The 27,640-nt window shown below is 50.3% G+C and overlaps 1 protein-coding gene across 1 annotated transcript in view; it reads right to left on the bottom strand.

Annotated features, from left to right (window-relative positions):
- The window catches only part of BICRA (BRD4 interacting chromatin remodeling complex associated protein), a 34,092-nt gene extending 9,204 nt beyond the window's left edge, over positions 1–24,888 (bottom strand). The window contains exons 1-7 of the mRNA XM_004381805.1: positions 24,787–24,888; positions 20,778–20,823; positions 20,607–20,649; positions 17,752–17,817; positions 13,813–15,777; positions 12,702–12,878; positions 821–942 (exon numbers count right to left, since the gene is read on the bottom strand). Coding sequence (XP_004381862.1) covers positions 821–942; positions 12,702–12,878; positions 13,813–15,777; positions 17,752–17,817; positions 20,607–20,649; positions 20,778–20,818 — 2,414 coding nt within the window. The 5' untranslated portion in view covers positions 20,819–20,823; positions 24,787–24,888. The remainder of the gene's footprint in view (positions 1–820; positions 943–12,701; positions 12,879–13,812; positions 15,778–17,751; positions 17,818–20,606; positions 20,650–20,777; positions 20,824–24,786) is intronic.
- Positions 24,889–27,640: the final 2,752 nt, after the last annotated feature.

Below are 27,640 nucleotides of genomic sequence, written 5' to 3'. Positions count from 1 at the left end.
GTGGGGAGGGAATGTGGGGACTGTCCCCCAGGGGGGCTTGGTGAGGTAGTGATGGGGATGAGGAGGGGCCAGGGCCCTTCAGCGGAGCCACTGCCGGGATCTGGGCGGGGTGGGGGGAGGGAGAGGGGAGGGCAGGTCAGAACCAACACTGGCTCCCCATGCCCCAAGCTACCGGGGACCCCAGCCCCCCTTCTCAGCCATCCCCTGTCCTGAGAGAAAGGACCCCACAGGCTCGCCTTCCCTCCCTTCCTGACTCCTTCGCACACCTCCCCACACCTCTGGCCTATGTGCCCCCATCACAGCCCATCCAATCTCTCTCTGCCTCCTCAATCCCTCCACCTCCTCCCCCACCTATCCCCCACATCTATCCCTCACCTCTCTGCCCCAGCCGATCCCCCAACTCTGTCTCCACCCCATCTCCCACCTTTCAGTTCCCACCCTGTCCCCCCCCTCGTCCCCCATCATTCAGCCCCCACCTGTCCCCCACCTCTCTGTCCCCCACACCTCATCTACTCTATCTCTGTCCCCCAACTTCATGCCTTCCATCTGACCCCACACTTTGTCTCACCAGTGTCTGTCTCCCACCTCTGTGTGCCCCCACCTGAGTCCCCTCACCTCACCCAAGTTCCCCCACCTCACCCCCTCTACCTCTGTCACCCTCACCTCACACCCTTTACCTGTCCCCCTACCTCACCCCCTCCACCTCTGTCCCTCCCTCACCCGTCCACCTGTCCCCCTCACCTCACCCCTCCACCTCTGCCCCCCCACCTCACCCCTCCACCTCATACCCCCTCGGCACTTCTCTGCCCTCTGACCTCACCCCCTCTCCTGCCCTGCCTTTCCATCCTCCTCCCCAATCCCCTGCCCCATGAAGGCAGCCCTGTAGGGTGGGGGCAGCAGCAAGAAAGCAGGCAGCAGTGGCACAGTGGGGGGCCCTGCCAGCTGAGCAGGAGAAGGCAGAGGCTCAGGAGCAGCAGGGCAGCATAGCAGTGTGGGGGCAGGGAGGCCCGCAGGGCAGCGACCCAGCGCCCGCCCTGCCTGAGTGTCCAGCTGACCTGAGGAAACCACACCCAAGTGCAGACGCAGTGTACCAGGGTGTGGGACTACATGGCCACAGAGGCTGCAGGGACACAGGGTCCCCGGGAAGATGACTGAGGGGCAGACCAGGCTGGGCACACAGCCCCGTGGGGGACTCTGGGGTCATGGGCCCCTTCTAAGTGTTCCAAGGACCCTGCCTCTGAATCCCTGTGTGGCGGCGTCCATGTGCCCCGTGAGCCTGCTGGTGTGGGCATGTGTGGGCACGTGTGTGTGTGCCAGACACTGGCAAAGACGTGAGTTCTCTAACACGTTCACGTCTGGATCAACCTTGCCTGAAATGCCAAGCCGAGCGCCTCGCCCCTCGTCCCCCAGAGGTCACCTCCCCAAGAACCGTCATCATGGCATGTGACTGTGACAGTATCACACCTGGGATGGACCAAACTGTGTCCCCCAAAAAGGTAAGTGGAATTCCTAACCCCTGTACCTGTGAGCGTGACCGTGTTTGGAAACAGTCTTTGAAGATGTTACCAGTGAACATGAGGTCATACTGGAGTAAGGTGGGTCCTGATCCCACCTGAGTGGGGTACTTATAAAAGGGGAGGAGAGACACAGAGACAGAATCACACACGGGGAAGGTGCCGGGGGAAGGTGCATCTACAGCCAAGGAACGCCAATAGACGCCTGGGGCTACCAGAAGCTGGAGGAGACAAGGAAGGATCCGCCCCTAGAGTGGACAGAGAGCGGGGTCCTGGCGGCGCCCTGAACTCAGACTCCCTGCCTCCAGAACTGTTAAGACAACAAATTTCTATTAGAAGCCACCAAGTTTGCAGTATTTTGTCATGGTAGCCCTAGGAATCTTAAAAACTTAAAACCTTTTAGATGAATGAGAGGGGGGAAAAAAAAAAAAAAAAAGATGAAAATAAACCTTCCAACCGAAATGTTACGAGCTGTTTTCCCACAGGGGTATTAACCAAAACCAAGCAGTTGCTGCCGAGTTGATTCTGACCCATGGCTTGGTATATAGCTGGCGCTCCCTGGTTAAGCAGTTTAAAATGATTAGAAGAATAGTCATACGTTTATTTAGAGAATTTAGAAAATACAGAAAAGAACTAAGAAGGGAAATTAACTGCCCATAATACCGCTGTTAAAATCATTTTACAATCATTTTAAACTGCTGGTATCTTTATGCTGTCACCAAATCTACACCACAGTAACAGCTCACACGGATCCAGCACCTTCAGTCAGCTACCTGCACCAACTCATTTGGTCTCTCCATGCCTCTAGGAGAACAGTGATACTATTAGGCCCATTTCACAGATGACAGACTGAGGCCAGGGAGCCAAAAGGATAGATTTGAGGTCTCCACATAGGAAGACGCAGAGCTGGACCCAGCCCTGGGTCTGTGCCCATCATCTCCCTGCTCAATGCCATTCAGTGACCTCAGAGCTGCTTCTCAAAGCTGACCGAGGGGCATTCAGGCTCTGGGGGCTCAAAGGACCTGCCCAAGACCAGCCAGCTTGAGACCACTCAAGGCTACCACACTCCAAAGCCAGGGCTCTTTGCTTTGTGCCTCCGAAGTAGGCCAACTCATGATTTCAGAGTTACGAGTTGCTTTAGCCTCCAAGCTCCTGGATCCTTCCAGCATCGCTTCCAAACTTGGCCTGAATAACATAAATTCCAGCAATTAAAAAAAAAAAAAATCTATCTATACATCCCCAAAGGTTTGCTACCTCTAAGTACTGTGGTGGCTTGTATATGGCTGTGATACTGGAAGTTATGCCACTGGCATTTCACATACCAGCAGGGTCACCCATGGTAGACAGGTTTTAGCAGACCTTCCAGGCCAAGAGACTAGGAAGAAAGGCCTGGTGATCTGTCTCAAAAAATTAGCCAATGAAAACACTACGGATCACAATGGAATGTTATCTGATGTAGTGCCGGAGGATGAGTCACTTAGGTTGGAAGGCACCCAAAATACACAGTGGCCACGACAATGGACTCAAGCATGCCAATGATCGTGAAGATGGCGCAGGACCTGGCAAGATTTCATCATGTTGTACATGGGTCGCCATGAGGTGGAGACGACGCAACAGCAACCCAACAACAATAGCAACATACTGAGAGAGAGAGAGGGATAAAGTACATGTAGCAAAGTTTTCACAAAATGAGTAAGTCTGGAGTGGTACGCAGCCTCCAAGATGGCCCCCAATGATCCCCACCTCTTGACATTGTCCTCTCCCACATGGTACCACAGTTGGGCTCTGTGACCAGTAGAACATGGCAGGAATGGTCACAAGTCACTTCTGTGATTGTTGTTGTTAGGTGCCACTGAGTCAATTATGACTCATAGCGACACCATGTGACAGAGTAGAACTGCCCCACAGGGTTTTCTAGGCTGTGATCTTTACAGAAGCAGATTGCCAGGTCTTTCTCCTCTGGAGCCACTGGGTGGGTTCAAACTGCCAACCTTCTGGTTAGCAGCCAGCACTTAACTGCTGCACCACCAGGGGTCCTTCATCAACATAAGACTGGTTCAATAAATTAAGGCATATCTGTACAATGGAATAATAGGCAAGGGTTAAAAGGAATGTGGGAGAGTGTACTGGCTGTCTTTTGTGAAAAGGGGGCAGAGAAGCATACATTCACATTATTCCGGGGATAGATGGGATCTAGGCTGGAGCACTGGTGGCGCAGTGGTTAAGAGCTACAGCTGCTAACCAAAGGTCAGCAGTTCAAATCCACCAGCCACTCCTTGGAAACCCTATGGGGCAATTCTACTCTGTCCTGTAGGGTTGCTATGAATTGGAATTGACTCGATGGCAATGGGTTTGGTTATTGTTTTTTTTAAGAAGGAGCAGCGAGGCTCGTACACTTTTTATGCATCTGTTCACACTCTATGATTTCTGAGCTATGTCAATCAATTATCTAAACTGAATGTTAAAGTTACTAAAACAATGGCTTTATATAGTTCTTTGTCTTCTTCCTGAATTGGGGTCTTAGGTGGGTCACCCTCAGCATGTTCCATTCACACTTCTATTAACTAATCTCTTTGACATGGCACAGCAGGCCTAATGTTTATAGAGACTGAAGCTGTGTGAATCCAAGACTTCATTACGCTCATGGCAGGTATGATGCTAAATAAACATGACCAACTATATACCCATGGAGACAGCCATTTTGTGAAACTGACCACTTGCTCAAGCAGGGCACAGCAGCAGTAGCCTGACCACGCCAGGAGCGCCAACTGCACAGCAGAAGACTTAGCTAAGGAAGCATGAGCTGCGGGGCAAAAGGTATTTCAGTTATGCATTTGCACAATACACTGTGCCCTATTTAACTTCAACTGGTCCATTCAAACAGTATAGGGGCTATGTGTTTACTCTTCCTAATCCTATGTTTTTGCTAGATTTACTTAGGTATAATATGGAGAAAGAAATCCTTTCACTTACCATTTTCATATGCACCAGTCTATCAGATAGCAGTTACCCATTAAGACAATAGATATTAGGTTATAAAAACGACTGCAGCTACCAGCCTGAGCACCCTCTCACTCTCTTTCGATTGGATCATTTGCTTTGGGGGAAGCCAACTGGGGAGCATTTTGTGAGCCATCCTTTAGAGAGACCCACGTGGGAGGAACTGAGGCCTCCAGCCAACAGCCATGTGAGTGAGCTTGGAAGTAGATCCTCCAGCCCCAGTCAAGCCTTCAGATGACTGCAGCCCCAGATGACGTCTTAACTGTAACCTCATAAGAGACCCTGAGACAGAACCCTCTAGCTAAGCTGCTCCCAGATTCTTTATCCATAGAAACTCTATGAGATAAATTCACGTTTGTTGTTTTAAGCTGCTAAGTTTTGAGGCAATTTGTTACACGGCAATAGCTAATACATTTGGTTAAAAATATGGGCTTAAGGGGTATTGAGCTTTTGTTAAGGATGATGAAATAACTGGAAATGGATAGTGGCTGATGGTTGCACAACATGGTGAACGTAATCAATGTCACTGAATTGTACGTGGAAAAATGGTTGAATTGGCAGATGCTTTGCTATGTATATTACACCACAAAAAAAAAAAAGTATATGGGAGTTCCTTGTACTATTCTGCCAAATTTTCTACGTTTGAAGTTATTTTTAAAAAAGTTTTAAAATACAAAAAAAATTAAAACCATTTTTTAAATCTCATCCTCATTAAAAATGCAGAGACAAAAACGAACTCAACAAAAAACATGAAATAAACCCAAAATAAAACTAAAGGATCTTTAAGCAAAGATATAACCTTGAAGACTAAGGTGTGCCTGACCCAAGCCATGGTGTTTTCAATCTCCTCTGATGCATGCAAAAGCTAGACAATGAATAAGGAAGACTGAAGAAGAATTGACGCCTTTGAATTATATGGTGTTGACGAAGAATACTGAATATACCATGGACTGCTCAAAGAACGAACAAATCTGTCTTTGGAGAAGTACAACCAGAGTGCTCCTTAGAAGCAAGGATGGCGAGACTACATCTCACATACTTTGGACATGTTATCAGGAGGGATCAGTCCCTGGAGAAGGACATCACGCTTGGTAGAGAGTCAGCAAAAAAAAAGGAAGACCCTCAACGAGATGGACTGACACAGTGGCTGCAACAATGGGCTCAAGCATAACAACAATTGTGAGGATGGCGCACGAATGGGCAGTGTTTCCTTCTGTTGTACACAGGGTTGCTATGAGTCGGAACTGACTCAATGGTACCTAACAACAACAAACCAAGTCAAAAGTCAAATGAGAAACTCGGAGAAATGTTTGCAAATCATATCACAAAGAACTCATCTCTATAATATATAAACAGTCTCTAGAAATCACTAAGAATAACAACCCAAAGGTATAATCAGAGAGTGTACAAAAAAGGAAACACAAAAGGCTCTAGGATTTCAAGAGATGCTCAACCTCACTCAGTGACAACTAGTTTGGGTTTTTTTGGTTTTAATGTAATGTAGTGACCTTCCATAATGTAATCTAATGTAATGTAACCAATCAGTTGAGGTCATACCACTGGATGATGGATCCTAAATCTTATCACTTCTGAATTATAAAAAGATCAGAATAGAAACACACACACACACAAGGGAAGAAAGACACCATGTGAGGATCAAGTACAAGCCAAGGAACCAAGGATGGCCCGGAGCTAGTGACACAGAAGAAACTGACATGGCCGAGACCTTGATTTGGACTTTTAGCCTCCAGAACTGTGAGAAAATAAATTTCTGTTCTTTAAAGCCACCCACTTGTTGTATTTGTATTACAGCAACACTAAGTAACTAACTGACTACCCATCTGTGAGTCTGTCATACTGTGGTGGCTTGCTTGTTGCTATGATGTTGAAAGCTATGCCACTGGTACTTCAAATACCAGCAGGGTCATCCATGGTGGAGAGGTTTCAGTGGAGCTTCCAGACTAAGACAGACTAGGAAGAAAGGCCTGGCAATCTACTTCTGAAAATCAGCCAATGGAAGCCTTGTGGATCACAACAGAACACTGTCTGACTTGCCTGCTTTGGTTTTGATATGCCCAAACAGGCTGCTCATATGAGCTAGTTTGATTATTGGCACCTTTGAAGCTCCAATGTCCTGTCACCAGGTGGTTAGATCTGTCACTAGGTATGTGAGCTCAGGAGTCTGCCCACTCCTCCTGTACGGATTCAGCTCAGGTGCCCAGGTAGATAGCCACCAAGTGTGTGGTGTAGGCTCTTACTTACAGTCCTAGACAGGCATGGGTGATTGATGTAGGCACAGACATCTGGCTGCAGCAGGGGGACACACTCTGAGCAAGGCAGGGGGCTGATGGCTGCCCTCAAGTGTCCAGGAGGAAGGCGTGTCCCTGTTCCCTAGAGCACACGGGTGGGTTTTGCAGCTGGACTATGAGCACCTAATGCTGTTGGCTGTAAGGACTAGGGGGCACCTCTTATTCATGGGCCCCTCTCGCAGGTGGCTAGGTGGTGACCCTGCTTAATGGGCAGAGCAATGTCAAATGTCTGCCACCTCACAGCTGAAACAGTTGAAGTTAGACTTCCGGTATATAGCCGGTTTTACTGCAGTAATGAGGACCTATGCTGTTGAGATGGGCCCACACAAGTCTATGCAGGGGGAAAGGCACTCAAAGTCCATGGATCCCTTATGCCTGTGCCCAGGCAAAGAAGCTATGCCTACCCTGGGCTCCCGGCATAGGGGAGCTGGCAGTTTATTTTTTCCCGTTTGTTAATTTGTTCACTCTCCAAGGCAGGGAAAATGGCTCTGGGCATGTGACGCGTCCTTCCAGCCCAGGGAACTCAGCAATTGCTGAAGCCGGTCAGAGACCCAGTGCAGAGCAGGGAGCGGGGAGGTAAATGGGGGAGAGGTTTTTCTCTAAGGGGATTGTTTTTGATCCGTGCGGCAGGCCGTATGCAAGTACTTATCTTTCGCCAATCCGGGGCTGCTGCTCACTGGTTCTGCGCAGCCATGTACACTCTCTGGTGCTGGGTCTCTCCTGGTGCAGAAAACACACCTCCCAAGCATGGCTGCTTGCCTGCCTCACCACTCACCCCCAAGCTGATCAGGCCTGAAGGGCTCAGGCTCTTGCCAGGTCAGGTCTAGCAACTCCTCACTGCTTCCGAACCATCTCTCCCTCCCCCTGCCACTCAGTCTGGTTCCTCAACTCTGCCTTTGATGTTCAGGGCTCCCAGATTGCCATATATGATCGATTCACTTGGTTTTTTGGGTCTTTGTTGTAAGAAGGCCCACCAGAAGCATCTGACTACTCCGCCATCTTGGCCCTGCCCCCCCCCATCTTGCTTGCTTTGGGCAAGTCATTAGAAGGGATCAATCACTAAACGAGGACATCATGTTTGGTGGAGTAGAGGGCCAGCAAGGGTGAGGGAGACCCTCAGTGAGATGAACTGGCAAAATAGCCACAACAATGGACACGAACATGCTGTTCATCATGAAGATGATGCAGGACTGGACAATGTTACATTCTGCTGAACATAAAGTCACCATGAGTCAAGAGTCGACTTGATAGCAGCTAACAACTGTGGTTGTTATCTGTAAACAGGTATCGGAGAGAAGAAGTAGTGGGCTAGGAACACAGGAATGGGGTGGGAGACTTTTCCCTCTACTTCTTTTTATATTTTTTGATTAACGAACCACGTGACTATAATACCTAATTTTAAAAAAATGTTTTCAATGGATGGCAGGAAGAAAAAAAAAAAAACCTAAAAGAAAACTTCATACCGAAATATTACAAGTTGCTTGTGCCCAGTGGAATATGGGTGATTAATTTTACTTCTTTGTTCTTCTCTGTATTTTCTAAATTCTCTAAATGAGCATGTGATTATTTTTACAATCATTCAAAAAAAAAAAAAAAAACCTACCATATGACAGGACTGTTTACCAAGAAATTCCAATTGCCCCTGTGCAGACGACAAGATGCTCAACTTCACGCGCAACTAAAGAAAAGAGCAGGGCAAGTGACACCTCGCGGCCTGGCAGAGCAAGCCGTTTGGTGTTGGTAAAGCTGCCGGAGGAAATCTTCAGTGGCATGACTCTTTTGGAGAAGCAAGCAGTTTTGCACTTTCCATAAAATCTTTCAAACGCACATGCCCTCTGATCTGGCAAGTCTATTTCTAGAAACTTCCATTTTTCTAGCAATCTACAGATATTTTCACACATATGTGCAAAGCCTGGGTACAAGAGTATTTACAGGCACACTGTTTGTTCAAGGGTCTCTGGGTGACAAAAATAGTTTGTGCTTCTCTACTAACAGAAAGGAGGTTCGAATCCATCCAGCAGCACCATGGAAGAAAGGCCTGGTGATCTGCTTCCGAAAGGTCAAGGCCAAGAAAACCACTCTGTGACACATGGGGTTGCCATGAGTTGGCATCAACTCAACAGCAATGAATTTGTGTGTGTGTGTGTATGTGTGTGTTTGTGTGTTTTGACTGTTCACAAATTACACAGGAAACCACCTTTAAGTATTCGTGAATGTTGTTAGCTGCTGTGGTCAAGTGAACCCCTGGCTCACAGCCACCCCATGCACAGGTACAGCAGAACAAAACACTGCCCTGTCCTGTGCCATCCCTGTGAATGATTGCAGACTGGACCATTGAGATCCACAGGGTTTTCACTGGCTGATTTTCAGAAACAGATCACCAAGCCTTTCTTCCTAGTCTGTCTTAGCCTGGAAGCTCTGCTGAAATCTGTTCAGCATCATAGCAACATGCAAGCCTCCAGCGACAGACGGGTGGTGGCTCTACATGAGGTGCACTGGCTGGGACTTGAACTCGGGTCTCCCACATGGAAGGTGAGAATGCTACCACTGAACCACCACTGCCCCATTCATGAACAGGAGACTGAATAAAAAAATCATGGTGTGTCCATATTATCAAACAGGATAGAGACGTTTTAAGAAGGAGGAAAGCACTCTATGTGCGGATAAATATAGCTATAGCCTACACCTCTAGAAGCCCTGGTGGCACAAACAGTTAAGCAATCGGCTGCTAACCAAAAGGTTGGTGGTTTGAACCCACCCAGAGGCGATCTGCTTCCTTAAAGATTACAGCCAAGAAAACCCTATGGGGCAGTTCTACCCTGTCATATGGGGTCGCTATGAGTCAGGATCAATTTGATGGCACCCAACAACAACTACAACTCTACTTCTGAAAAATCAGCCATTGAAAACCCTATAGAGCACAGTTCTACTCTGACACACATGGGGTCACTATGAGTCGGAATTGACAGCAAACTACAGGACACAGGCAAAATCCTGTCCACCACGCAACTGGCCTACCATTTTATATGGCCAACAAGCCATGAATGGTTTCTACGTTTTAAAAATGGTTGAAAAAATCAAAATAAGAATAATACTTGTGACATGTGAAAACTGTATGAAATGTAAATTTTAGTATTCATAAATAAAGTTTTATTAGAACACAGCCATGCTCATCATTTGTGTATGATCTATGGCTACTTTCGGCTAAAAAGCTACAAACATTTACTATCTGGATCTTTAGAGGAAAAAATTTGCTGGCCCCTGGCTATTTTTTTTACTTACATAGCATTTTCAGCATTTCCGAACCTGTTCTAAGCACTTTCCATATGTTAACTTTTTAAATCCTCCCAGCAACCTTCTGAGAAGTAGACGACATTATCAACCTCATTTTATAAGTAAGGAAACTGAGGCACAGAGAGGTCACAGAGCTGTAAGAGGCAGAGCCAGGATTTGAACCTGAAAAGTTGGGCTTTAGACTTCATGTTCCTAACCACCACACCACACTGCCCAAGCAACAATTCTCCCAGGCAGTGGCCTTCGAACTGCACATAGTAAACCATTGGTAACAGCTCAGGATCATTTTAGCCAGTAGCAACCAGTATTTAAAAAGAAAAAGTGGAACAAATATTGTATGAGACCACTATTATAAAAACCCAAGAAAAGGTTTATACACAGAAAAAACCATCTTTAATGGTTACAAGGGAGAGGAGAGGTGGGGAGGGGAAATCATCAACTAGATAACAGACAAGTGTTAACTCTGGTGAAAGGAAAGACAGCATACAATATAGGGGAAGTCAGCACAACTTGACCAAGGAGAAGTCAGAGAAGCTTCCTAGACACATCCAAACATTTTGAGGGACCAAGTTACTGAGACTGAGGTCTGGGGACCATAGTCTTGGGGGATATCTAGGTCAATTGGCATAATGTAGTTCATAAAGAAAGTGCTCTACATCCTACTTTGGTAAGTAGCGTCTGGGGTCTTAAAAGCTTGCAAGTGGCCATCTAAGATACATCTATTGGTCCCATCCCATTTGGAGCAAAGGAGAATGAAGAAAACCGAAGACACAAGGAAAATATTAGTCCAAAGGACTAGCGGACCACTAGAACCACAGCCTCCACCAGCCTGAGCCCAGAAGAACTAGATGGTGCCTGGCTATCACCACCGAATGCTCTGACAGGGATCACAACAGAGGGTTCCAGAGAGATTAGGAGAAAAATGTAGAAAATTCAAATTCGCAAAAAAAGACCAGACTTACTGGTCTGAAAGAGACTGGAGGAACCCCTGAAATTATGGCCCCTGGACACCCTGCTAACTCAGAACTGAAGCCACTCCTAAAGTCCACCTTTCAGCCAAAGATTAGACAGGCCTATAAAACAATCAATAACACATGTGAGGAACGTGCTTCTTAGTTCAGACAAGTAGACGAGACCAAATGGGTAACACTTGCCCAAAAGCAAAGACAAGAAGGCAGGAAGGGACAGGAAAACCAGCCGAATGGCGATGGGGAACCCAGTGTGGAAAGGGGGAGAGTGCTGACACACTGTGGGGATTGCAACCAACATCACAAAACGATTTGCATATAAATTTTTGAATAAGAAGCTAATTTGCACTGTAAACTTTCACCTAAAGCACAATAAAATTAAAAAAAAAAAAAAAAGGAGAACCTGTACACCAGGGTCCACTGCAGCACTTTTCACAGTAGCCAAAAGGTGGACACCACCAAAATGTCCATCAACAGATGAACGGATCAACAAAATGTGGTCCATACACGCAATGGAACACTTCTCAGCCATAAAGAGAAATGAAGTCCTGATGCCTGCCACAACACGGATGAACCCTGAGACCATTATGCTGAGAGAAATCAGTCAGTCACAAAAGGACAAATACTGTATGATCTCACTTACGTGAAATATGCAAATATACAGAAACCAAACAAAAAAAAAAATAGTTACCAGCAGTGGGAGGGAGGGAAAGGAGGAGTTTTTGCTTAAGACGGCATTGAGTTTATGTTAATGGTTGTGAATATTTTGGAAAAGGATAAAGGCTGCACCATATGAAGAATGTGTATATATAACCTCAACACGCTGGCAATCGTGAAAATGACGCAGGACCGGGCTACATTTCATACTGTTGTACATAAGGTCACCATGAGTTGGAGTCGCCTCAACAGCAGCTATCTATCCATCCATCCACCCATCCATCCATCCATCATCTCTCTATCTGACTCTGTTTGTCTATGCATAGAGAAGAAAGAGCCCTGGTGGCACAGCGGTTAAGGGCTCGGGTGCTAACGGGAAGGTTGGTGGTTTAAACCCACCCAGCAGCTCCGTGGGAGAAAAGACCTGGCGATCTGCTCCTGTAAATATTACAGCCTAGAAAACCCTATGGGGCAGTTCTACTCTGTCACACGGAGTCGCTACAAGTCAGAATCGATTCCACGGCACCCAGTAACAAGTATGGAAAAACAAACACGAGAAACGGCCGTGGAGAGGAAAGCCAGGAGGCTAAAAATGTTAGGAGGAGGGATCTTCACTATATACCTTCTTGTGTCTTTTGAAAAGTGAACTATCTGGATGTGTTACTTACCCAGATATGAAAGTGTAATTTTAGGAAATAGTAAGTGTCTCCTGGTGTGTTCTTGTATCCCTGCCTAGACTGTGAGCTCCCGTGGGCTGGCCCTGGCCTCGAGCCCCCACATCTGTCAGGTGACGCTCTGGAAATCTCTGCGAAGGGAGTGAAGGAGCGCGCCAGTTCCCACGTCAGCGAGACAGAGGAAGCCAGGACAGCCAGAGCACAGAGAGGAGGGAGCCAGGGAGGCAGGTGCGAGGGGACAAGGGTCGGCTGAGCTGAGGATAGAGGCTGCGGGGGTGCGTCTACCTGGGGGGCCGGAGCCGGGGAAGCCTGGCTGTCGGGGGCCTGAGGGCCGAGGCCTGCTCCTTTGGCGACGGGGGTGACCGGGGCTGGGTCTTGGGTAGGAGGCGGGGCGCTGACTATGACTGAGGCGGGCACAGAGAGGTGGGGGCCCTCTGCGGGGAGGGGCTGCTGGCTCCTCTCCTGCAACGGGCACCCGCACAGGGTCAGAAGGCCACCCCGCGCACCCCTCAGCCCCCCACGACAGCCCTGCCCCCACTGACACTGCCCAGGGTACAGAGCAGGGGGTGGTCGGGAAGCCAGGAGGGAGGTGCTCCGAGAGGCCTGGGCTAGCATGGGCACGCTGCTCAGAGGCCGGGGAGGCTGCGTCCCAGGCAGCTTGTTCCACTCTAAGTTGTCGGTCTGTCCGCCTGCTCCACCACGTCTTCAACTGCTCCTGCTCCGTCTGTCTGTCCATGTCTAACTCACTCTCTTTTTGTGATCCCCCTCCAATCTTCCAGCACTCTGTCAGCCAGCCAGTCTCTCCTGTGTGTCTGTCTGTCCATCATCTGGCAGTCAGCCAGTCTTGTGTATCTGCCTGCCACTCAAGTCAGTTCCTCTACTTGTCTGTCCATCCATCCATCAGTCAACCAGCCAGCCAGCCTCTCTTCTTCTCTGTCCGTCCATCTGTCAGTCAAGTCAGATTGTCAGCCAGCCAGCCAGTCCCTCTCCATATCTGTGCATCAGCCAGCCTGTCTGACAGTCTCTCTCCCCATCAGTCAGTCAGCCAAGTCTTCCATCAGCCTCCCTGGCAGTCTTTCCTTCTGTCGGTTAGTCAGCATCTCCCCGTCCATCAGACCCTCAGTCCCTCTCATCCCTTGGGCCGTCTCTCAGGGACGCCTACATCTGGAGCACAGGTGTCATCTGAGGCTCTTCCCCAACACAAAACACCCCCCCTTACTGCCTCAGCTGCATCCGATTTCAGCTCCCCTGCCACCACACAGCCCACTCCACTCCCTTGCTGCCACCTGCCGAGGGCCCCCCAGCAAACCCCCACCCCTTGGGCCCAGTCCTTCCTGTCACCCCTCCCCTGCCAGCCCATCTCTCCCAGCCCTGCATCCCTGCCCGGCCTGGTTACCTGGGGCAGGAACATCTGCATGGAGTCCTGAGTGAGGATGGCTGTGGAGGCGGCAGCGGGCGGCTGCCCCAGGACAATCTTCTCAGGGCTGGATGCCAGGCCCGGGCTGGGCTGGGGGGTGGTGGCCTGAGGTGGAGCGGCGGCCTGCGGGGTTGGGGCCTGTTGGGGCTGCTGCTGCGCCTGAGGCTGTTGGAGGCCCAGAGGCAGTGACGTGCTGACGGTGGGGGCTGCCTGGGGGGCCGTCTGTACCGCAAGGACGGATGCGGCCTCCCCGGGGGCAGCGGCAGGGGTGGCTGGCTGCACCAGGCCATCAGGGGTGTTGAGCATGGCCACAGCGCTAGGCGGCAGAGTGACGCCCTGGAGGACGGTGGTGGCTGCAGGGCCCGCAGGGGCCGGCTGGCTCTGGGTGGGCAGGCTGCCGGCGGCCAAAGACACAGGCATCTGGAAGAGCGCTGGCTGGCCCACCTGGATGGGGGCGGCTGAGAGGATGTGAGCAGTGCTGTGGGCCCCGGAGTGGGGGGCCAGCACGGGCCCCAGGCTCAGGGGGCCGGCCAGGTTCTGGTTGGTGAGGATGGGATTGGCGATGAGCTGTCCGCCCGCATGGGGAGCCGCAGCCGCCAGTATCTGCCCACCCACATTGGCCGGCAGGGCGGATAGCGGCTGGGGCAGCTGGACAGCCGATGTGCCAGGCAGCAGGAACTGGTTCTGGCCGGGCAGCATGTGCTGGGCGGGGATGACAATGCTGCTGCCTTGGTTCAGGAGGTGAACGCTCATGGGCTTGCTCAGGGCCCCAGGCGGCTGAGGCGGGGCAGCCCCCGTTGTGGTGGCAGGGGGCTGCTTGAAGACATTTGCCTGCAGGGCAGGCGCTGGGAAGCCCGACAGAACCACATTCTGGCCCGCCTTGCCCGCGGTCATGAAAGTCAGGTTCTGGGGGGCCTTGGGCTGCTGCGGGAGGCCCCCCGCCTCACCCTGGATGGTCAGTGTGGCGCCCGCTGGCGCGAAGGGCTTGGGTGTCAGCTGGTAGAGCTTGGGGGGCAGCACGCCGGCAGGCTTGGGCTGGATGGGCGTGGGCGTGCGGTGTAGGATCACGCTGGGCGCCGGTACCAGTGGCGAAGCGCCCAGGCCGGGGGTCACCGCCAGCGGCTGCCCCGAGGGTGCCCCGCCGGCTGCGGCTGTGGCAGCCCCTGCCCCTCCAAACACAGAGTTCCCGTTGAGTGTGGTGGCGACGGCGGCGGGCAGGTTCTTTTGAATCACCAGGCCGGCTCCCTGGGGTGAGACACCAGCCGATGCCAGGGTTACCGGCTCTGAGGGGCCGGCCGCCGAGGCCAGGTAGCCGCTGACAGGCACCTGCTTGGCCAGGAGCTGGGAGGCAGGCGGATTGAGCGCCATGACGGGCTGGCCCACCACCTGGATGGGCGCCAGGCCGAGTGTGGCTGCTGCGGCACCCCCAGGGCTACCATTGGGCAGGCCTTGGAGGCCTGGGATGGGCTGCAGGGTCACGTTTCCCAGGCCCACGGGCTGCAGGAACGGCTGCACACTCAAGGCCTTGTTGACTACGTCCTGGGGTGGCACCAGGGCCTGGTGGGCCAGCACAGTGGGTGGCGCCTGCAGCCCCAGCAGGTCGGTACCGCCTGGGAAGAGGGCCTGTGGCCCCGCAGCCACGGCAGCTGCCCCTCCTGCGCCCGCTGGGCCTGCCCCGCCATCTGCCGGCTGCAGGGTGGGCAGCTGGAAGGGGCCCAGGTCCAGCTCAGCCTCGGCCTCAAGCGTCTGCTCGGTGATGTTGGCCTCTTGGAGGCTCTGCTGGAGGATGTCACAGGGCTGGTCGGCACCCCCGCCGCCCCCACCGCCGCCCCCTGCCGAGGGCGAGCCCAGGATGTCATCTTCCAGGAAGTCGAGGTCCACGCTGGGCGCTGGCTGGCTGGGCTCTGGGTTCAAGTGGTTGCCGGAAGCTTCTTGGACATGGAGCTGGAGGCCGGGTGAGGTGGGAAGGGAAAAGCTGAGATTAGCAAGGGGTCAGGCTGAGATCATGGCTTGAGTGATGGATGCTTAGGCTCTAGGGCAGCACAGTCAGAGAGAACATTCTGTGTGGAAGTGGCTAGATACAGACTCGAATCCCAGTTCCACCACTGGTCAGCTATGCAACCTGGGACTAGCTCAATCTGGCCTCAGTTTCCCCATCTGTACACATCAGCAAACCAAAACCAAACCCGTTGCCACTGAGTTGGCTCCCAACTCATGGTGACCCCACATTTTACAGAGTAGAACTGCCCCGTAGGGTTTTCTTGGTTGTAATCTTTAGAGAAGCAGATCACTAGGCCTTTCTTCTGTGGTACCACTGGGTGGGTTTGAACTGACAACCTTCTGGTTAGTAGCTGGGTGCAAACCGCTGGTGCCACCAGGGCTCCTCTGTACACATTAGTAAAATGTAATTTAAAAAAATTTCTTTTTCTTAAATAGAAATAAACTCACTGCTGTTGAGTCGATTCCGATTCAGAGCAACCCTATAGGACAGAGTAGACCTGCCCCATAGGGTTTCCAAGGCTGTAATCTTTATGGAAGCAGACTGCCACATCTTTTTTCCATGGAGCGGCTGGTGGGTTCGAGCAGCCAACTTTTTGGTTAGCAGCCGAACACTTACACACTGCGCCACCAGGGCTCCTCCGTGAAGATTACAGCCTAGGAAATCCTATGGGGCAGTTCTACTCTGTCATACGGGATCGCTACGAGTCAAAATTGACTCGACAGCACCTAACAACAATAATTACTAAAGATAAGTTGTCTGGGATATATTATTACAGTTGTGAGAATTAAATGAAAATTACTGTAAAGCGCTGGGCAAATAATGAGTGTTCAATAACTGGAAGTTATGATAATGAAGAGGAAGAAGGGAGGAGGAAGGAGGGGGCAGAGAGGGTAGGGGGATGGAGAGAAGGGAGGACAAGAGGAAGAAGAAGCAGAATTGAGGCTAGAGGAGGGGGAAGAACACGGAAGGAGCAAGACGATGCTATGTGGACAACTGGCATTTACTAATGGATGGAGCCAACAGAGTCGGGCACACAGTAAACCAAAACCAAACCTATCACCTTCGAGTCGATTCCAACTCATAGCGACCCTTTAGGACGGAGTACAACTGCCCCATAGGGTTTCCAAGGAGCAGCTGGTGGATTTGAACTGCTGACTTTTTGGTTAACATCCCAATGCTTAACCACAGGGCTACCAGGGCCTCTCAATAAATGTTTCCTGCTCTGGGCTCTGCTCATCACCCCTACCTTCATTTTACAGGTGGAAACTGAGGTCTGTGCATGAGGTCGGATCTCTCTCTCTCTCTCTCTCTCACACACACACCCCCCTGAGGTCTGATCTCTCACACACACACACCCGAGGTCTGTGCATGAGGTCGGATCACACACACACACACACACACCCCTGAGATCTGTGCATGAGGTTGGATCTTACACACACACACACACACACACACACCCACACACACCCTGAAGTCTGTGCATGAGGTCGGATCTCACACACACACACCCCCGAGGTCTGATCTCTCTCACATACACACACCCGAGGTTTGTGCACGAGGTCAGATCTCACACACACACACGGCCCAGCTGGGGCAGGACCTCAGCTTTGCCCTTATGTCCAGAGGAGGCTGGTGAGCCCCCAGAACCGTTGTGAGCCAGGGACCCAGAGCCCTCACCTCCTGCTCCAAGGGGCACGTGGGGCACAGCCGGCCTCACTGTGTCGGCCCCCAGAGCACCCACCCTTGCTCCCTCTGTGAGCCTTGGTGGCCCAGCAGTCTTGGTGCCACCTCCCCCCACACTGCTCTCAGTGGTGGCCCCTGCCCTCTGCCATCTAAACTCCTCAGGGCAGGAGGCCAAACCCTCCCCTCTTGCTTCAGAGCCTCCCCCTCCACCAGCCACAGCATAGCCCACTTACCCCAGGACCTTCGTAGAAGGCACTTTGGGCCTCCCCAGGGTTATCCAGGAGGTCATCACTGTCGAGCTGCAACAAGACCCGCCCACCCAAGGTCAAAGGTCAGCTGGGTAGCGGGCAAGCCCAAGCTCTAGAGCAGAAACCAATTTTGGGTTACAGGAGAGGAAAAGACGAGGGGTGAGGAGGGTGTGGGGTACAGGAATTTCTTTGCCTCCCAGAGCAGAGGTCCCAAAGAAAAGGGCTTGGCCGCATGCTTAAAGCCCAAGGTGTCCAGGTCTTAACCCCTGCACCAGTGAATGTGACCTCGTTTGGGGAAACAGTGTTCTTCTTTGCAGATGTTATCAGTTATATTAAGGAAGTCACACCCTAATCCTAATTTCTTCTGAGTGGTGTTTTATAAAAAAGAAGAACAGACTGCATATCAAGATACATCTACAAGCCAAGAGACGCCTGGGGCTACCAGAGGCTAGAAGAAACAAGAAAGGATCTTCCCCTAGAACAGACAGACAGACAGACAGATGGCCCTGCCAGCACCCTGAATGCAGAGTCCTAGCCTCCAGAAAATGGTTAAGCACTCAGCTGCTAACCAAAAGGTTGTTGGCAGTTCTAACCCACCGGCGGCTCTGTGGGAGAAAAGACCTGATGATCTGCTCCCGTAAAGATTACAGCCTAGGAAACCCTACGGGGCAGTTCTACTCTGTCCTATAGGGTCGCTGTGAGTCAGAATCCACTCAATGGCACACAATAATAACAGCCTCCAGAAGTCTGAGATAATAAATTTCTGTTCTTTAAAAAAAAAAATGAGGTGTCCCCAACACTGAGTTCCCTAGTCTGGCCTCCAAGGACCTCCTGACACACTTGCCTTGAACTCTGGAGTCCCGACTCCATGTCTTTGCCCAAGCTGTTCTTCCTGCCTTTCACCCTTCAGCCTCTCTGATCACACATCCTTAGGGACTTGTCACCCATGCCACCTCCTGCCAACAATCCTCTGGTCCTTCTTACTAAGTCACTCCAAGTCCAGGTACAGCTCAAGTGCCTGGCCCATCCCACCATCAGGGCCCCCAACATGCGGCCGTGGGCCTGTCTCTACACCTGCTCTGATTTATGAGGGCACCTTCTGCACCCAGAACAGGGGTTGGCAACCACTTAAGTGCCCAGTGAATGTCTGTCCACAGCTGAGGCCTCTCCAGTCTCTCTCCCTATCTGGATGATTCTCTAGAACCCCAGACTCATATATCCAACAGTCTGTTCAAGAGCCCCACTTGGACTTCTGGAATCTGACCCAAACACTTGCTCTCAGAAGATGGAACCATAATCCTAATCCAAAATCCAGGAGTCATCCTAGACACCTATCTCTTCCTTGACATCTGATCCATGAGCAAGTCCCAGTGATTCTACCTCTCAAACAGATCCCAAATCCAGGGCTTCGCACCCCCTCCACTGCCAGCATGGTGGTCCAGACCATCATCATCCTATTGCAGCTGCTTTCTGTCTACAAATTATTTGTTACTTGGGACCCTGGTGGTGCAACAGTTAGGCACTCTGTTGTTAACCAAAAGGTTAGTGGTTCAAACCCACCTAGCAGTTCCGTGGGAGAAAGACCCGGCAATCTGTTCCCATAAAGATTATAGCCTAGAAAACCGTCTGGGGGTGGTTCTACTCTGTCACATGGGGTCACTGTGAGATGGAATTGACTTGACGGCACCCAACAACAACAGCCTTTCAAGAACTGGAGCTCAATTCCCCTCCTTCTAAGTGTGGGCTGGACTTAGTGACGAGCTTGTAATGAATACAATGTGGCGGAGGTGACGGTGTCTGACTTCCAAGACTAGGTCATAAAAGGCATTGGGCTTCCTCCTTGCTCTCTCTCTCTCTCAGATCACTGGCTAGGGGGAATTAGCAGTCATGTTGTGAGGACACTCAAGCAGCACTTTGGAGAGGCCCACATGGTAAGGAACTGAGGCTCCAGCCAACAGCCATGGGAATGAGTCATTCCGGAAACACATTGTCCAGCCCCGGACAAGCCTTCAGATGCCTGCTGCCCTGGACAGCGTCTTGATCGCAACCCCACGAAAGACCCTAAGTCGGAGCCATCCAGCTAAGCTGCTCCCAGATTCCTGGAGATAACAAATGTTTTAAGCCACTAAGTGTCTGGATAATTTGTTACGTGGCCATAGGTAGCTAACACAGCCCCTTGTGGCTTCCCAGGCTTACGCTCTTTCCCAGTTTGTTCCATTCTTTAGGGTGTAAGTCAGATTATAGCATTCTCCTGTTTAATAATCCATCAGAGCTTCCTGTCCTCTATCCAGGCCTTGCATGACCGGTAACTACCATCCACTCATCTCACTTCCTCCTAGTTTTCCCTTCAGTTCAACCCACTAGCCTTCTTTCTGTTCCTGAACAGGTCAAGCTCTTTCCTGCCTTTGTACCTGCTCTTCTCCATTCCAGGTGTACTATGGGCACCCCCCTTTGATCCTTTGGGTCTCACCTTCAATGTCACCTCCTTAGAGTGACACCTCCTTACAGTGACCCTCCCTGACCACACTAGCTAAAGAAGCCCCTGTCCCTCATTCATTTTCTTTTAAACTCCTTCTGCTGTGCACATAAGATTATTATCATGTCTTATCAAACCTTGCAGGGCATTTTCCACCACTGCTTTTATTAATTATTGGTTTCTTTGCTTACCAAGGAGATGTATGAGGGCAGGGATTTGACATCTGCTTTGTTCTGGCTATAATCCCAGGGCCTGGCTCATAGAAGGCAGGGGATTGATGTCCACTGAACCAAGGGGTCTGTCCAGCTTCCCATTCTATCAGCCCCCTACCCCATGGAACATCTCTCCCCGCCCCAGCACTTACCTTTTCGGATCCATGTAAAAAATCATTGAGGGCCTGAGGATCACTGAAAGAGAGAAGGGAAATAGACACTGAGGAGGTGAGGAGCAGGGGGGCAGAAGGATGACAGGGGAAGGGGAGGGTGAGAGGGGGCGTTTAAGATAGAGGGGTGAGGGTGGGGAGCCCATTACTCACCAAATCACGTCTAGTAAGCATCTCCCATCCTCATCATCCATCGCCACTGGATGGGTAGGGCCGGGAAGAGGGCAAGGGAGACAAGGTTAGATGGTAGCAGCTTGACTGGTCCTCTCCCCTTGAGGACAAGTCCCCAGGGCCAAGCCCCATTGGGGTTGGACTTTCTGTTCCCTGGACCTTATGGAGATAGGTGAGGGCAGGGAGCACCTCCCAGGTACCCACCCCGCTCGAACCTCCTGACCAGGAACAGCTTCCTCTCCGTCTCCCTCCTCCTCTCCCAAACTCCCCCATCTCTCTCCCCAGCACCTTACGGTGACAAGGATATCAACCAAGACTACCTGAGCCCTGATCATGTGCAGACACTGTGCTAAGTGCTTCACACACGTTTAATTAATTTAATCCTCAAGGTACCCCTGTGAGTTGGGTCCTGGCACCCCCACTTTGTAGACGGTCATTATCTGTCTCTCAGCCAGCAGGCAGCAGAGCCAGACCTTGAAGCCAGGCAGGATGGCTCCCAGAACACCAGGCGGTCCTGCTTCTCTGAACACAGGACCTGGCTCAGAGAGGGCGCGTGGTAAGGGTGTGTCCTATGTATGAATGAGTGAAGGGGTGAGGAAGGGAGTGGAGGTAGCAAGAAAGGCCTATAGCCTAGGGTTCTGGGTTCCCCTTGAGGTCAAATGCAGTGTGGTTTGAGAAGGGTTAAGGGGAAACTGAGGCAGAAGAAAGGGAGAGGGATGCATGAGGATGGACGCTCTGAGTCAGAGAAGTCACTGGAGAGAGGCTGACCCTCACTGTAAGAATGGTGAGGCTGATTCCACCAGGCTGAGTCCAGCACAACTAGATGGTACCCGGCTATCACCACCGACTGTTCTGACAGGGATCACAACAGAGGATCCTGGACAGAGCTGGAGAAAAATGTAGAACAAAATTCTAGCTCACAAAAAAAGACTAGACTTACTGGCCTGACAGAGACTGGAGAAACTCTGAGAGTATGGCCCCCGGACACCCTTTTAGCTCAGTAATGAAGTCACTCCTGAGGTTCACTCTTTAGCCAAAGATTAGACAGGCCCATAAAACAAAACAAGACTAAAGGGCACAAAAGTCCAGGGACAAGGACTAGAAAGCAGGAGGGGACAGGAACGCTGGTAATAGGGAACCCAAGGTTGAGAAGGGACAGTGTCGATATGCCGTGGGGTTGTTAACCAATGTCATAAAACAATATGTGTACTAACTGTTTAATGAGAAACTATTTGTTCTGTAAACCTTCATCTAAAGTACAATTAAAAAAAAAAAGAATAGGGTGGCTGAGGATGGCTAATGTCTGTCAAGCACTTGCCATGTGTCAGGCCTTGTCTGAAGTACTTTACAAACATTAGCTCGTTCAACCCCCCGTGAGGGAGAGACTATCGGTAACCCCCCATTTTACATGAGGAAACTGACACTCTATCAACCCATCCACTCTCCCTTCCTCCCTCCCTCCCACCCATCTAGCTTTCCATCCTTCCAAACCTCCAATCTTCCATCCTTTCAAGCATCCCTCCATCCTCTATCCTTCCAAACTTCCCTCCATTCTTTCATCTTTCTAACCTCCAAACCTCCATCCATCCCTCCATACTTCCAAACGTCTCTCCATCTTTCCAAACCTCTACCTCTCCCCCATCCTAAATTTCCACCCCTCCATCCTTCTAAATCTCCAAACACTCATCCATCTCTTCAAAATTCCATCCATCCCTCCATCCTTTCAAACTTCCAAACAGCCTTTCATCCTTCTAAATCTCCATCCATCCCTCTATATATCCACTCCTCACTTATCGACATCGTTAGGTTCCAAAGACCACACACATGCACACACCCTCTTCACGGGCCCTGGGTTAACAAAGACCAGGTTGTTAAGCAAAAATTGGCATTACACGAAAACGTAAGCGGGACTTCCACTTCCCAGTGATCTGATGGCAGCACGTACTATAAGTGAGGCACCAGCAGCTCAAGAAATCCAAGAAGTCAAAAACTTAAGTGGGGCTTATATGTTCCATCACAGCAGCGTTACTCTTGTCTCGCACGTCGGCGTTCGTTACTGCCAGATATACGTCGTCAATGCACAAAATAGTCGGATAGTAAATTTTTACTACTGTCGCAAATGTGAAATGTTAGATAAGATAGTCCATAAGTGAGGAGTAGGTGTACTTCCAAACTTTCATCCTTCCATCCATTCTTCTAAATTTCCATTCCTCCACCCATCCAAATATCCCTCCGTCCCTCCAAGCCTCCATCCATCGTTCCATCATTCCAAACTTCCATTTGATCATACATCTCTCCTTCTTCTAAACACCCAAACCGATTCATTCTTCCATCCTCTCATCCTTCCATTGCCTCATGCATCCTTCAGCTATCCTTCCCTCCTGGTACTGCATACAGGATACAACAAGGAATAACACAGGATCCTTGAACGGAGGGATTTACATACAGCCCAGGGCCATGGAGTTCTTAACCTTTTTTATTTTGGGTGGGGGTGGAGGCGAGGTCCTGGACCTCACTGAGGATATGGTAACTGTCACGGATTCCTCCCATCTCCTGAAACAAACATACGCACTAATGTGCCCTCAGGGTTCACAACCCTTCACCCCACAGCATTCTCTGATCTCTCCAAACAGCGACCTCCTAACCGCCACCTCCATTTCCCGCTGTCCTCAACTGCTCTGTGCTATGACGAAAAGTGGCAGACAGGACCTCCCAGGATTGGGTAAGGGTCCTCTCTCAACAGTGCCTTGGAGAATCTGACGGCAACCAAGGACCCTCTTCCTAGAAACATGTATGTGGGCGAAAAATTGACTCGTGCTTTCCCGGGGTTCATGGACCCCCGTCATGGATTGAATTGTGTCCCCCAAAAATATCTGTCAACTTGGCTGGTCATGATTCCCAGTATTGTATAACTGTACCATTTTGTAATCTGATGTGATTTCCTTACATGTTATAAATTCAATCACTATCATCTAATAAGATGGATTAGCGGCAGTTATACTGATGAGGTATACAAGACTGGATAGTGTCTTAAGCCAATCTCTTGAGATATAAAAGAGAGAAGCCAGCAAAGACACACGGGAACCTCACACCAAGAAAGCAGTGTGCGTCTTTTGGACCTGAGGTTCCTGCGCTGAGATGCTCCCAGACCAAGGGAAGATTGATGACACGGATCTTCCTCCAGAGCCAATAGAAAAGAGAAAGCCTTCGCTTGGAGCTGACACCCTGAATTTGGACTTGTAGCCTACTGGACTGTGAGAGAATAAATTTGTGTTCGTTGAAGCCATCCACCTGTGGTATTTCTGTAGGAGCAGCATCAGATGACTAAGACACCACCCAACACACACACACTCTCTCTCTCTCTCTCCATGGGCCCTGGGTTAACAACACACTCACACACACACACACACACACACACACACACACAGAGCCCCACACACATCAATCACTCTTCCTTTTAGCGACACACACACACACCCAGAGCCCCACACACATCAATCACTCTTCCTTTTAGCGCTGTCCACAGGGGTTGGGGGTGGTCCCCACAGAGCCCCTCCTTGGCTCCTCTGAGTTTGAGGGTGTGACGACATGCTCCCTCCTGCTCCACATCCCAGCCCCCTACCCATACTGCCTTTTCCCCATGGTGCCAGGTCCCTGGCCTGGAGGCCCCTCTCCAACCTGCACACAGGGAGTGTGGGGGAACACCAAGTCCCAGCCAGGGGACAAAGAGGTGAGAGGTCTGCAAAGAATCTGGAGAAAGGAGGCGAGACAAAAGATGGGGAGAAGGGTCTGCCTGCAGCTGCGTGGAGGCAGGGGGATGACTCAAATGACCTGGGGCCCCCGCCGGAGAGGGAAGAGCTGAAGGGTATGTCTGCACCAGGCTCTGCCAGGAAGAAAGGCTCCTTCCTTATTCGGGGATCAAAGTGGCCCCGGGGAGGTGGGGTGAGGGATGGTTGCCCACCAGGAGTGGACTGGGGTTCTTTCCGGTTACCTGCGCTACACACGAATCATGAAGGGAAGGAGGGGGTGTCCACTCCAGGTCTACGCGGGGCCCCCAGCTGGGGACTTGGGGAGTATCCTCTCGGGGGCCAGCTGTGGAGAGAGAAGGAGAGAGAGGCTGTGAGAGAGAAAGTGACGGAAAAGGAGAAAGACTAAGAAAGAGTGGCGGTGGGGGAGTTGTGGGGGGAGAGAAGAGGATTGGTGGTGGGGACAGAAGAGAGGGAGAAAGGATTGAAGAGATGGTGTTACAGGGAAGGGAGGGAGGGGAGGATAAACACAGGTTTAAACAAACAAAACACCACGATGACTCATTAAAGGAACCCTGGTGGCACAACGGCTAAGCACTCAGCTGCTAACCAAAAGGTCGGCAGTTCTAACCCATCCAGTAGCTCCACGGGAGAAAGACCTGGCAATCTGCTCCCGTAAAGATTACAGCCTAGAAAACCCTATGGGGCAGCTCTGCTCTGTCACACTGGGTCGCCACGAGTAGGAATTGACTTGACGGCACCCAACAACGTGCTTCCTTTATAGGTACTTCGAGCTAATAAAATAATAGTAAGGATAAGTCTCACTGCTGAGTTGCTGGGCGCTGGTTTAAATTGTTATTGTTGGCTGCCGTCAACTCAGTCCTGATTCACAGTGACCCCAGGAACAAAACACTGCCCGGTCCTGGGCCATCCCCATGATCAGCTGTGGATCAGACTACTGTGATCTGTAGGGTTCTTATTGGCTGATGTTTGGAAGTAGATTGCCAGGCCTTTCTTCCTAGTCCATGTTAGTCTGGAAGTTCTGTTGAAACCTGTTCAACATCATAGCAACACGCAAGCCACCACAGACAGGTAGGTGGTGGCTGTGCCTGAGGCGCAATGGCTAAGAATTAAGTATTCTACATGTAACGGGTTTCACCTTCTGTAAATCCTCGTGAGGCAGATCCTTTTATTATCTCTATTTTGGATGGAGAAACTGAGACACAGAGAGGTTAAACTATAGCCAAGATCCCCACAGGTAGTACAAGGCCGTGCTGGGATTTCAGCCAAGGCAGGTTAACTCCAGAGTCCCCACCCATAACCATCACCCCCAAGACAATCCTCTTGTCAGGTTTGTTTCTTTCTTCAGATCTGAAGCAAATATGGCAAAAATATTAAGATGAAGCTGGGTGGCAGGCATGCACATCTTTGATACCATTTTCTGAACGCCTGAAATATTTCAGATTTGAAAAAGTGATAAGGAGACTGGCAGGGAAGAGAGAGGTGGATCGGGAGTGTGGAGAGGCTTCCCTAGGCCCCAGAAACATCTAGAAACACCTGGCATAAAAGCCTGGAAGATGGGGTCCTGTCCCATCTGGATTTTAGGCCTGGCGATGTTCACAAACAGCCCCACAATGTGGCTCTGAGAGAGCAACCAGCTTCTCCTTCATTCTTCTCTCCTTGGCCCTAGTTTTGGGTGGGGCCGAAGCCCTGTAAACTTCCTACCAGCAGAACTGGAGGTGAACGTGGGGAGGGTCCAGGAGAAGGCTTCTCCAAATGGGTCCACGGGTGAATTTATAGTTTGAGAGGGGAGGCCCAAAGTTCTCTGTAATTTGTTTAATTTTTTTGTTGTGTTGGAAATATACACAACAAAACATTTGCTAATTGAACAGTTTCTATATGTGTAATTCAGTGACACTGATTACACTCTTCACGTTGTGCCACTATTCTAGTTATTCTTTTTCAAATTATTCCACCACCATTAACATAAAGTCAATGTCCCCAAAGCAAAAATCTCCCTTTCCCCTTCCTTCCCACCCCGGTAACCACTAATCATCTTTGGTTTCTATATATTTGTTTACTTCATGTAAGTGAGATCATACAGTATTTTGTCCTTTTGCAACTGACTTATTTTGCTCAGCATGATGTTGTCAAGGTTCACCCATGTTGTGGCGTGCATTAAGAATTAATTTGTCTTTATGGCTGAGTAATATTTCATTGTAGCAGTCCTGGTGGCACAATGGTTAAGCGCTGGGCTGCGAACCGAAAGTTCATCGGTTTAAACCCACCTAGCTGCTTCCCAGGAGAAAAGACCTGGCAGTGTGCCTCTGTAAAGATTTCAGCCTTGGAAACCCTTATGGGGCAGTTCTACTCTGTCCTGTAGGGTCCCTATGTGTCAGAATCGACTCGATGGCAACAGGAACAGTCCACTGTATGGATAGACTACATTTTGTGTATCCATTCACCTGTTGATGGACATTTTGGTTGTTCCCACCTTTGGCTACTGTGAAAAATGCTGCAGTGAACACTGATGTAACTATGAGGATTTCTTATTCGTGTATTTTCATTTCAGTGGTAAAGTTGAAGAAATTAATCGGGAACTTTCTGGGGAGGGGAAAATGTTCTACCTTGTGATTGGGGTGTGAGCTATGTGAATTCTCAAAACTTAACAGCTCAGATTTGTGCATGTTAATGCATGTAAATATTGCCTTTAAAAAAAAAAAAAAGTAATCATTGAGTAGGAGTGAGTGGGGATGAGGATGAAATAAGAATGGCTGTACGTTGGTAACTCGAAGCTGGGTAATAGAGACCTGGGGGTTTCACTGTACTGTTCTGTTTATTTTGTATATTTTTGAAACTTTCTATAATAACAGGGAAAAATATATGAATGACTAGCCGGTCTGGGCTCCTGTGAGATCACCCTACATCTGGGCACCCAGGTTGGCATCTATGTCTCTCACTGGGTTGACACCAAGTGGTCCAGTGTGGGGTGACGGTAATGAGGACAGGTTTAGGGGTCAGTCAAGAGTCTGGGGTTCAAAGCCCCGCTCCTCTACTAACTGGATGGGTGACCCTGGATAAGTGACTTCACCTCTTTGG

This window comes from Trichechus manatus, unplaced genomic scaffold (genome assembly GCF_000243295.1).
Source record: "Trichechus manatus latirostris isolate Lorelei unplaced genomic scaffold, TriManLat1.0 scaffold00087, whole genome shotgun sequence".
NCBI classification, from domain to species: Eukaryota; Metazoa; Chordata; class Mammalia; order Sirenia; family Trichechidae; genus Trichechus; species Trichechus manatus.
Note: the sequence above shows the minus strand (reverse complement) of the source record. Positions and strands in the feature narration are given on the sequence as shown.